This window comes from Budorcas taxicolor, chromosome 13 (assembly GCF_023091745.1).
Source record: "Budorcas taxicolor isolate Tak-1 chromosome 13, Takin1.1, whole genome shotgun sequence".
Classification (NCBI taxonomy): Eukaryota; Metazoa; Chordata; class Mammalia; order Artiodactyla; family Bovidae; genus Budorcas; species Budorcas taxicolor.
Genome location: NC_068922.1, coordinates 20409060 through 20421491, shown reverse-complemented (window position 1 = coordinate 20421491; position 12432 = coordinate 20409060). Strand labels below are relative to the sequence as shown.

The following is a 12432-nucleotide window of genomic DNA, read 5'->3' as shown; positions in this document are numbered from 1 at the left end:
GTTTTCAGTAAGTTGCATAGCCACAGCTTGGATTTTATGTACAGGGTGACTATGCAAGACACTGAATCAATTTATTCAAGAGAATTTCATGTGGTTTAGAAAGCTTCCAACAAAGCAATTCCTTTAATTGCAAATTGGAGAGAAAAGAAATGAAGCTCAAATTAGTTTATTGTTTTTAATTGTATTCTCTGATTTTATATTATTTGTATATATTTTTTAAAATACTGAATCATTCATTTTACTATAAAAAGAAAGGACATCTTATCGAGTGACTTATACTATTAGTTACTGAGTGCAGGCTGAGTAACTAATCTTGCTATTCTGTTTCTGCAGGGCCCTGTGATATTCCCAGAGGAAAGGCCAGTCTCTACTAAAGAATATGATTAGGAACAACTAGGAATTACTTATTAATAACAGATATAACAGGACCTTATTTAGAAGCTCAAAATAATGTCTTCCTTATTTCTCTTTGCTATTTCATTTGATTTGGGTTTGTCTCCAATCGGAACTCTACTCTTCGGATTTTCTGCTTTTTTCCTCAACTTTTTTATGCTTTTGACTCCTTCTGCTTCCCTATGAGGGAGCTTATTGGTCAAATCTTCATGTCTTTTCTCATTTTCTCCAAACGTGCAGTTATCTCTGATTTCTCAGCCACAGACATCAGCCCCTATCTGATGTTTCCAACACCTGTTGTATCTTTAAGATCCAGAATAAGACAAAAAAATAAAACATGTATACACCAAAAAAAAAGAGAAAGAAGCAAGATATCTGTAACTCCTCAAAATTCAGCTGGAAATAAGTTCATGAAGCAGAGGGGGAGCATTCATCTCTCTCTCTCATACATCCTCCTTTATCATTACCAGAATACTAGAGTACAAGAAATCTGGAGTGGGTTGCCATCCCCTTCTCCAGGGGATCTTCCCGACCTGGGGACTGAACCCAGGTCTACTGTATCACAGGCAATGCATAGAGACCTCGGTTCAATCCCTGGGTTGGGAAGATCCCCTGGAGAAGGGCATAGAAACCCACTTCAGTTTTCTTGCCTGGAGAATCTCATGGACCGAGGAGCCTGGTGGGCTACCATCCATAGGGTTGCAGAGAGTCGGACATGACTAAGTGACTAACACTACTACCACTATAGTGATTCTTATGACTCCGAGTATCATAATCATGCTTTTGATTGACTTTTTTATCTGAATGAGCTTAAGTGGAAGTTTGCAGTCTTCAGTAAAATATAATCTTTTCTCATCTAAATGATTAATCTGGGTGTGTTTTAACCATGTCCTTTAGGAAAGAATATCTGCTCAACCTTTCCTCAAAATCCATTGCTTCCTCTAGAATACCTAAACACGTATGCATGCATGCAAAGTCGCTTCAGCTGTGTCCAATTCTGTGTGTTCCGAAGGGCTGCAGCCTGCCAGGCTCTTCTGTCCATGGGACTCTCCAGGCAAGAATACATGGCAACCCACTCTAGTTCAACCCAGGGAACAAACCCCAGTCTTCTGCATCTAACCTGCAGTGGCAGGCAGGTTCTTTACCACCAGTGCCACTGGGGAAGCTCAGGATCTCTAACATGATCTAAACATGATCATGATCTAAACATGATCTCTAACATGATCTTGGAGTAAAGAAAACAGAGAACAAATCATGACGGCACCATTTCAAGCCCCACCACGAATTTCCTAAATTTCTCTCCAATAAGACTTCATCACTATACTAGGGGAACATGATAAGACATGGCCTTTTAAAACTCATCGAGAGAGTTGCTACAAGTGGGTTATCACTGTTACATTTTATATTGTTAAATGTTATATATATATATATATATATAGGTTATATATCTTATATGTTTAATTTATATGTTGTTACATTATACATTACATATAATTACAGATAATATTACATATTGGGCTTCCCTGGTGGCTCAGATGGTAAAGAATCTGTCTGGAATGCAGGAGACCTGGGCTTGATCCCTGGGTCAGGAAGATCTTCTGGAGAAGATAATGGCTACCCATTCTGGTATTACATATATTTTTATCATGCTGTGAAGCACTTAACACTGAACTGCTATTAGTATCCTTCACTAAGTTCTATATTTTGGCAAATATTTTCTATATTACGGCAAACATGTGTTTCTATTGTCCCTTTAGTATCCACATGGAGTATGGAAGTAACAGGTGTGCACTGAGTCACGGAAAGAACATTTACACTTGTATGTGTGCACTCAGGAGTCTCAGAAGAACTATTTTTCTTTTGTTTTTAATTCCTTGAACTTGAACCAAATGACAACTCACATGTCTCTCTCTGCTCTGGCTGCTGGGATACTTCGATTCAAACATGTAGCCTGGCCCTCAAACTTTATTTTTGGAACCAGTCTATCTTTTGTTTCATCAATCTTTTTCCTGATATACCCACTCACTTTTTTTTAATTTTAAGAATTTTTTAATTAAAGACTATTAGAATAGCAAATATGTATTCAGGAATTTAGAACAAACAAAAGACAAACATATAAACTGTTAATAGCATTGAAAGCAAAAGCTTCATGTTATCAGTCCTGCTGTATTTAATTGTGAAGTGAGATATTTGGTCTTTCAAACAGTAACTCAGATATGAGAGCTCAGAAAATGTTAATATTCTCACAAACCTCTTTCATATTCTATATTCCTGATTTATTAAAAACAGTAAGAATATTTCAACAGCAATAAGAAATACTAGCTTCTGGCTTCCACATGTTCTGTGTGTCCTATCTCCTGGCTATTTTAAGGAAAAATGCCAAATTTCCACCAGTGACTAAAGGAGATTTTAAAGCTTTTAATAAAAATCCACACCTTGAATACTGCATAGCTGCAGGACCAGTTCTGTATGTCGATGCCATGTGTGGTCTATACATAAATTACAAGGTAATTCATGCAAAATGACCCTAAAAGTCTGTTAGAAAAAGTTTCAAAAGAAAGCTTCATATTCCTTTAAAGTCCTTTCAAAAAAATATTCTTAGCTGCATTAGCCTGATATGATTATGTAGAGAAAAAATATAATTTCATAAAATGAAAGCTTTAATCATATCAAAGTTCCCCACTTTGCTTATCTCACTGCCCCTCTTTATTATTTTATTACAAAGAACATTTGCTATTCCATGAATACAGCTATGATCAATAGGTTCCAATTAGGAAGATCAGCTGCATTTTCTGGTTACCGAAGAAGATGGGAATTTGTTCTGTTAGCTTATTTTGTAACTTTCATGAAAGAAAGAAATACACATTACCACAGACTTCTAAAAAAGTAAATAGTATATTCTTAGAATACTCCTATGGGAGAGACCTTTGGCTGTGTGCATCTCAGACTATGAACAACCTATAACAATCGAATAATAATTCTAAGCTGGAAAGTACTATGAAGTAATCCAAATATCCATCCTTCTAACTCAAAGATTCCTAACATTCAAGCAGATGCAGTTAAAAGGGAACAAAGATTTCCGCTGGCAGTCTGCAACCTCTTATTTTTCCACAAATCAAGGCAAGCCCCTAAATCAGTATCTGAGAACAAAGGTGGTGGACTTTGTTCTGAGACAAACAACAAAGCATCTAAATTGCTCATTGCTTTTACTGAGGCTCCACCCCAATAGCTCCCATAGGTAAGCTCCAAATTTAAGCCACAATAAAGAGAAATGTCCTCAAGTGGAAACAATCATAAATTGTGGGTCAATCCCAATGACCGCAAATTAATGGCTACCCACACACAACCATGGGAAATGCAAATCATATTGAAAAAGAGGAGAGCTGTATGATTTCTTCATGAGTCTCAGAATTTCTAATAAGTTCTTAATGTTAGTTTTCATACTTCTGTAAAAAAGGCAGAATTAATACATTCCATTCCTTTTTATCCAGTGTCTTTAATGAATTTAACAACAGCAGTTGCATTACTTGGGTATGTGATCTTGAATTAAAGTTCAGTAAGTCTGTAAAGTGCTTTTAAAGAGCAAGTAAATGTTTTACAAGTTCTCCAAAAAAAATCTATATCTATCACATCAGATTTAATTAAAATAAACCAAAGGTGGTAGAGTCTAGAGTCCAAGTGGGTAAGATGGAGGTGGAGTTCAGGCCATTGTTTTAATCCAAATTGTCACAAAGATATGGACAACAAAAAAACAAAGGAAAAAAACAGAGTAGGACAATCTATTAAGAGTTGCAGGCACTCTCAGTCAGGCTTATATCCAGCTGAAAGTATAATTAAATTTACACCTCTGAATGATCTGTAATTTATCACCAGGAATGCCTGAATTAATTCTGTAACCCTGCATTTCCAGGCAATGAATTTAGTGTGTGGAACTACTGATCCCTTCATTATTTTCTGATAAGCAAAGGAAGAAGAAGAAAGCTGAAATCTACAGGCTCAGAGACATGCTGCTGCTGCTGCTAAGTCGCTTCAGTCATGTCCGACTCTGTGCGACCCCATAGATGGCAGCCCACCAGGCTCCCCCATCCCTGGGATCCTCCAGGCAAGAACACTGGAGTGAGTTGCTACTTCCTTCTCCAGCGCATGAAAGTGAAAAGTGAACGTGAAGTCTCTCAGTCGTGTCCGACTCTTAGGGACCCCATGGACTGCAGCCTACCAGGCTCCTCCTCCATGGGATTTTCCAGGCAGGACTACTGGAGTGGGGTGCCATTGGCTTCTCCGCAGAGGCATGTTAGAACTCTCAAAAGGATAGAAACTTCTAATGGAAACATTAGTGTTATGGAAAAATGGAAGGATTATGTTTATTGAACACCTACTATGTCCCAAATACTTTCCCAGATCCTGTATTTAATCACATTTGGATTCTCACAACCAGTGAGGAAGGTTTACTAACACTACGCTTCCAGAGTGGACACTGAGTCTCAAAGCATATCATCTGTAGCAGAAGTGAAACTGGAACCAGATTCATCTGACTCCAAAGTTCCCTTGCCTTCTTCTCTGTTATGCTGTGGGAATGAACAGAGAGTTTTACCCCTTCAGTCAGTTCAGTTCAGATCAGTCGTTCAGTCGTGTCCGACTCTTTGTGACCCCATGAATCACAGCACACCAGGCCTCCGTGTCCATCACCATCTCCTGGAGTTCACTCAGACTCGCGTCCATCAAGTCAGTGATGCCATCCAGCCATCTCATCCTCGGTCGTCCCCTTCTCCTCCTGCCCCTAATTCCTCCCAGCATTAGAGTCTTTTCCAATGAGTCAACTCTTCGCATGAGGTACCCAAAGTACTGGAGCTTCAGCTTTAGCATCATTCCTTCCAAAGAAATCCCAGGACTGATCTTCTTCAGAATGGACTGGTTGGATCTCCTTGCAGTCCAAGGGACTCTCAAGAGTCTTCTTCAACACCACAGTTCAAACGCATCAATTCTTTGGTGCTCAGCCTTCTTCACAGTCCAACTCTCACATCCATACATGACCACAGGAAAAACCATAGCCTTGACTAGACAGACCTTAGTTGGCAAAGTAATGTCTCTGCTCTTGAATATGCTAACTAGGTTGGTCATAACTTTTCTTCCAAGGAGTAAGTGTCTTTTAATTTCATGGCTGCAGTCGCCATCTGCAGTGATTTTGGAGCCCAAACATATAAAGTCAGACACTGTTTATACTGTTTCCCCATCAATTTCCCATGAAGTGATGGGTTCAGATGCCATGATCTTCGTTTTCTGAATGTTGAGCTTTAAGCCAACTTTTTCACTCTCCTCTTTCACTTTCATCAAGAGGCTTTTTAGCTCCTCTTCACTTTCTGCCATAAGGGTGTGTCATCTGCATATCTGAGGCTGTTGATATTTCTCCCGCCAATCTTGATTCCAGCTTGTGCTTCCTCCAGCCCAGCGTTTCTCATGATGTACTCTGCATAGAAGTTAAATAAGCAGGGTGACAATATATAGCCTTGACGTACTCCTTTTCCTGTTTGGAACCAGTCTGTTGTTCCATGTCCACTTCTAACTGTTGCTTCCTGACCTGCATACAGATGTCTCAAGAGGCAAGTCAGGTGGTCTGGTATTCCCATCTCTTTCAGAATTGTCCACAGCTGATTGTGATCCACACAGTCAAAGGCTTTGGCATAGTCAATAAAGCAGAAATAGATGTTTTTCTGGAACTCTCTTGCTTTTTCCATGATCCAGTGGATGTTGGCCATTTGATCTCTGGTTCCTCTGCCTTTTCTAAAACCAGCTTGAACATTAGGGAGTTCACGGTTCAAGTATTGCTGAAGTCTGGCTTGGAGAATTTTCAGCATTACTTTATTACCATGTGAGATGAGTGCAATTGTGCGGTAGTTTGAGCATTCTTTGGCATTGCCTTTCTTTGGAATTGGAATGAAAACTGACCTTTTCCAGTCCTGTGCCCACTGCTGAGTTTTCCAAATTTGCTGGCATATTGAGTGCAGCACTTTCACAGCATCATCTTTCAGGATTTGAAACAGCTCAACTGGAATTCCATCACCTCCACTAGCTTTGTTCATAGTGATGCTTTCTAAGGCCCACTTGACTTCACATTCCAAGATGTCTGGCTCTAGAGTAGTGATCACATCATCATGATTATCTGGGTCATGAAGATCTTTTTTGTACAGTTCTTCCATGTATTCTTGCCACCTCTTCTTAATATCTTCTGCTTCTGTTAGGTCCATACCATTTCTGTCCTTTATTGAGCCCATCTTTGCATGAAATGTTCCCTTGGTATCTCTAATTTTCTTGAAGAGATCTCTAGTCTTTCCCATTCTGTTGTTTTCCTCTATTTCTTTGCATTGATCGCTGAAGAAGGCTTTCTTATTTCTTCTTGCTATTCTTTGGAACTCTGCATTCAGATGCTTATATCTTTCCTTTTCTCCTTTGCTTTTTGCCTCTCTTCTTTTCACAGCTATTTGTAAGGCCTCCTCAGACAGCCATTTTGCTTTTTTGCATTTCTTTTCCATGGGGATGGTTTTCATCCGTGTCTCCTGCCCAATGTCACGAACCTCAGTCCATAGTTCATCAGGCACTCTGTCTATCAGATCTAGACCCTTAAATCTATTTCTCACTTCCACTGTATAATCATAAGGGATATGATTTAGGTCATACCTGAATGGTCTAGTGGTTTTCCCTACTTTCTTCAATTTCAGTCTGAATTTGGCAATAAGGAGTTCATGATCTGAGCCACAGTCAGCTCCTGGTCTTGTTTTTGTTGACTGTATAGAGCTTCTCCATCTTTGGCTGCAAAGAATATAATCAATCTGATTTCGGTGTTGACCATCTGGTGATGTCCATGTGTAGAGTCTTCTCTTGTGTTGTTGGAAGAGGGTGTTTGCTATGACCAGTGCATTTTCTTGGCAAAACTCTATTAGTCTTTGCCCTGCTTCATTCTGCATTCCAAGGCCAAATTTGCTGTTACTCCAGGTGTTTCCTGACTTCCTACTTTTACATTCCAGTCCCCTATAATGAAAAGGACATCTTTTGGGGGTGTTAGTTCTAAAAGGTCTTGTAGGTCTTCATAAAACCGTCCAGCTTCAGTTTCTTCAGCGTTTCTGGTTGGGGCATAGACTTGGATAACTGTGATATTGAATGATTTGCCTTGGAGATGAACAGAGATCATTCTGTTTTTCTTTGAGATTGCATCCAAGTATTGCATTTTGGACTCCTTTGTTTACCATTATGGCTACTCCATTTCTTCTGAGGGATTCCTGCCCACAGTAGTAGATGTAGTGGTCATCTGAGTTAAATTCACCCATTCCAGTCCATTTTAGTTTGCTGATTCGTAGAATGTTGACGTTCACCCTTGCCATCTCTTGTTTGACCACTTCCAATTTGCCTTGATTCATGGAACTGACATTCCAGGTTCCTATGCAATATTGCTCTTTACAGCATCGGATCTTGCTTCTCTTACCAGTCACATCCACAACTGGGTATTGTTTTTGCTTTGGCTCCATCCCTTCATTCTTTCTGGAGTTATTTCTCCACTGATCTCCAGTAGCATATTGGGCACCTAATGACCTGGGGAGTTCCTCTTTTGGTATCCTATCATTTTGCCTTTTCCTACTGTTCATGGGGTTCTCAAGGCAAGAATACTGAAGTGGCTTGCCATTCCCTTCTCCAGTGGACCACATTCTGTCAGGCGTCTCCACCATGACCCGCCTGTCTTTGCTTGCCCCGCAGGCATGGCTTGGTTTCATTGAGTTAGACAATGCTGTGGTCCTAGTGTGATTAGATTGACTACCCCTTGGTCTGTGTTTAGCGGCATCAGAAGGACTAACTGAAAAACTAAACTTCTGGAAACATATTTATTTTTCCTGAACATATTTGTCTTTATTTATTCACCCTTTCATCTTTTTTTCAATGGAATTTGTTAAACTGCTTTTATTTTCCTCAATTATTAGCAACATTTCTGGCCAAAATAACAAGCAGCTGGCGCAATGTGTATCCACAGCTTTAAATTATTGAAAGAACTACATGGAAAGAATACAAAATGATAGAAATATTTTTGAATAGGCCCCCCAAACAAAGGGTGCAAGTTATACACTATAAATGTCTTTTGGAATGACATGACATTTCCTGTTGAAATAGCTCACACAAATCTCTCAATACATCATGAAAATAGTAGTAACACATAGGAGGCATTTACTAGCTGGAGTAACCCAAGCCTAACAGTTTATAACCACAGACTAGCCAAAGAATATTCCAGTAATTGGTTACCTGACATGGGGTAGAGGCAGTGACTGATCTTGTAAGAACAGGACTTCCAAGCTTGGCCACTGCAGGTGGTTGATGTGCCCCAAAATAAATAAATGATCCTGCAAAAACAAACATAAAGTCATGTAGATGAAAGTTCTCTTGTACATTTGGCGGTTCTTTGCTCTAATAGCTCAACTGTGCATACATATTCAACTATCAATCAGATAAAGAAAATTACGTTTTTACTTCTTTACCATTACGTTCCATAGATAACCATGAATTGCTTTCATATGGATAACATTAAATATTTGAAATAAAATCTCATTGATGAAAAATAAGCTCTTGATCTAAATTCTATCAATGAACATGTTTTATTGGCTTAACTCAAGTCACACTTTGAAATTAAATGAAGCTTGTAAGTTTACAATTAGACATTCAGCATGCCCTTAGAAAATTCCTAGGAGATCTTTACTTGCAAGTTTCTTCTGGATGTACTGAAGGATGAGAGCCTATAGAATGAGCTTGGTTTCTCCTGGGGCTTACATGTTTGTCATTGTTGTCTGTGCTAGTGGGAATGAAAGCTTAATTAAAGATGTAATCTGAGTGTTAACAAAATAACTGCTTTTAGGTTTTAACTACAATGGAAGTGCTAATGGCAAATGTACAGGGGGGATAACATCTCTTAGCAGCTCGAAAGATCACACGTTCAGAAGAGTAGTCAGGGTAGCCTCCCTGAATAATGAAAATTTACAAGGTAGTCTGTGCGGCACAATGTCAAGGTCTGATCCTGCCCTTTGATAATCACAAAGTGATGGGCAACCTGTAAAGACAACTATTTTGATGAAATAAAACACATTCAGCAGGGAATTTTCTTAGCCAGATCAGCACTGACTGCACAGAATGAAAAGGATTTCATAATTAAATGTGTTTCAGGTACCACGACATGTTTAACCAGACTACCATGGCTGCAAGTCAGCAGTGCAGTCTCTGAGTGAGAAAAACAGAACCCAGTTCCTATGGGCCTTAAATCCAAATCCAATTGGGAAGGATAATGCCTACTCTTCCCAACTCCAGACTGCGAGTAATAGAAAGAGTATATGAGTTCATTAAATTCTCTATTTCACCTTTGAAAGAGTAGGAAAAGATGACTTTGAAAAATTATTCCCCCTTAAAAATCCTCAGGTTCAAGTAAAAATCAACTGAATATTGCCAAAAGACTAATAAAAATTCTAAACATTAACAATATTCAAAGATCTTACTCCTCTGGTCATTTAATACAATATGGACAATTTTAAACAAGCAGTTAATGAAGGATGAAACACATAAACATCAAAACTCCAAAATCTAAAAGAAGCAAAATGTTTGAACAAGTTGATTATCCCACAAAATTAACTGGAAAAGTGATAGGAAAACAATCTACCAGGGTGTATGGCCCCACCGTTTATTTTATTTAATTTTTAAAGAATAAATATTTGCACATCACTTGCATATATCATAGGTTTTAGAAAAATATGAACAGTTCCTTGACTCATTTTATGATGCCAGATATCTCTAATGTTAAGAATGATGAAAAGAGAATTAAACTACAGCTCAATATTACTCATGATCATAGACACAAAGCTCTAATTAAAATGTCTCAATTGCATTTGCAATTCTTAAAAAAAAATGCTGTGCCCCGACCAATGAGATTTCCAAGAATAGAAGTTTGGTTTAACAGTCTTATCAACATAGTCAATAAGATCAAGTGAAGTGAAGTGAAGTGGCTCAGTCATGTCCGACTCTTTGCGACCCCATGGACTGTAGCCTACCAGGCTCCTCTGTCCATGGGATTTTCCAGGCAATAGTACTGGAGTGGATTGCCATTTCCTTCTCCAGGGTATCTTCCCGACCCAGGGATTGAACCTGGGTCTCTTGCATTGTAGACAGATGCTTTATCATCTGAGCCACCAGGGAAGTCCAATAAGATCAAAGTAAAGAGTAAAATAATAGAGTCAAAGTGAAAGTGAAAGTGAAGTCGCTCAGTCATGTCCAACTCTGCAACCCATGACTGTAGTTGGCCAGGCTCCTCCATCCATGGGATTTTCCAGGCAAGAATACTGGGCTGGGTTGCCATTTCCTTCTCCAGAGGATCTTCCTGACTCAGGGATCAAACCTGGGTCTCCTGCATTACAGGCAGACTCTTTACTGTCTGAGCCACCAGGGAATCCCTTATAAACAAATATTGAAAAGACCGTGAGAAATAGTCATTCATTCCCGATACCCTCAATAAAATGTTAAAAAGAAACAATAAAGATTAAAGATTTATCTCAAAATAAATAATGTCTTGAATGGCCAACTACAAAATTAATTATAATGAGAGACTACCTAGAAAATTCTGTCACCATTACTAATTAGAGGAAATATTAGTAAGATAATATTACTTATCTTAGACTAATATTATCTCATAGGTCTAGCAAATGTGCAAGTCAAGAAAATAAAATTTCTAGTAAATACAACAGAAAAGTAGAGATAGCATTCCATGTGCATTGCCAATAATGTAATTGTAAAATCAGAAACCCCAACAGATTCTCTTTTAATAAAGACAGGTATCAATAAGAGAATTTACTCCAGTACTCTTGCCTGGCAAATCCCAGGGATGGGGGAGCCTGGTGGGCTGCCGCATATGGGGTCACACAGAGTCGGACACGACTGAAGTGACTTAGCAGCAGCAGCAAGGTAAATTCAAACAGCGAAATACTTCTACGTTATTTTATTTATTTTAGCAATAAGACACTGAATATAGAATGATAAGAAATATTCTACTCACAGTTAACAATGATAATACAAGATATGTAGAAATAAATTTAACAAGAAAAGGACAGGACTTGTATGAAGAACATCATAAAACTCCATGAAAAACTATAAGACTTCTGATTGAGTGAAAAGAGATAACATTTTTTAGATGAAAAGATAATATGAAAATATTACATTAGTGAAAACTGATGTGGAAGCTAAATGCCATCTAGAGAACGTTTTAACCAGATGCTTGAAAAACATACAGTGCTGATAAAATTTATATATGCAGGTAGAGCCTAAAGAGAAGGAACTCTGACCCCAGGCCCATATACTTCCAGGAAAATATCTCTGGATTTATTTTCTTACAAGCCTGCACCACAGAATGCTCTGAGTTAAGAGACCTATGGAATTATAGCATACCAAAGAGTCTATTCCTGTTCATCTTAACTGTTCATCGTAAAACTATTCTTGTAAAACTCTTGTAACCCCAGAGGGGCTAGCTGACCAGCACAGTATAAAAATAAAGAATGGAGGGGTCAGCCTCCCCAGGCTACACTGTACAGGCCAGCCTCAACCTCACCTTTTGCAAAGGATGCACCCGTTTTAATGCAATATGGCCTAGAAAGGATTCCTTAGATGCTGTGAGAACATTAGAAAATTAACCTTATAATGAATTTAGGTAAAAATATCACAAATATACCATTATGCAGGAAGAAATCATAAATAAAACCAGTCAAAAGAAGTTTGCGTCAGGAATACAAGGGTGGTTTAATATTTGAAAAAATCATTCTTTTTATTACAAACAAAAAAAGATAATATCACAATGATTATCACAATATGTTCTGAAAAGCATACACCCAGTTTTAACAGATTAATTTATATATATACATATACATACACACACACACACACACATATACATAAACTTTAACACTACAAATAGAAACATCTTTATCTGATACAAAACAACCTTTAAGTAACTATAGTATTCAAGGCTGAATTATT

The 12432-nt window shown here is 38.3% G+C and overlaps 1 protein-coding gene across 1 annotated transcript in view; it reads right to left on the bottom strand.

Moving 5' to 3' along the window:
* Positions 1-12432, bottom strand: part of MALRD1 (MAM and LDL receptor class A domain containing 1) — a 603405-nt gene that overhangs the window by 524939 nt on the left and 66034 nt on the right. Inside the window, exon 12 of the mRNA XM_052651192.1 lies at positions 8674-8771. Within this exon, the coding sequence (XP_052507152.1) occupies positions 8674-8771 (98 nt within the window). The remainder of the gene's footprint in view (positions 1-8673; positions 8772-12432) is intronic.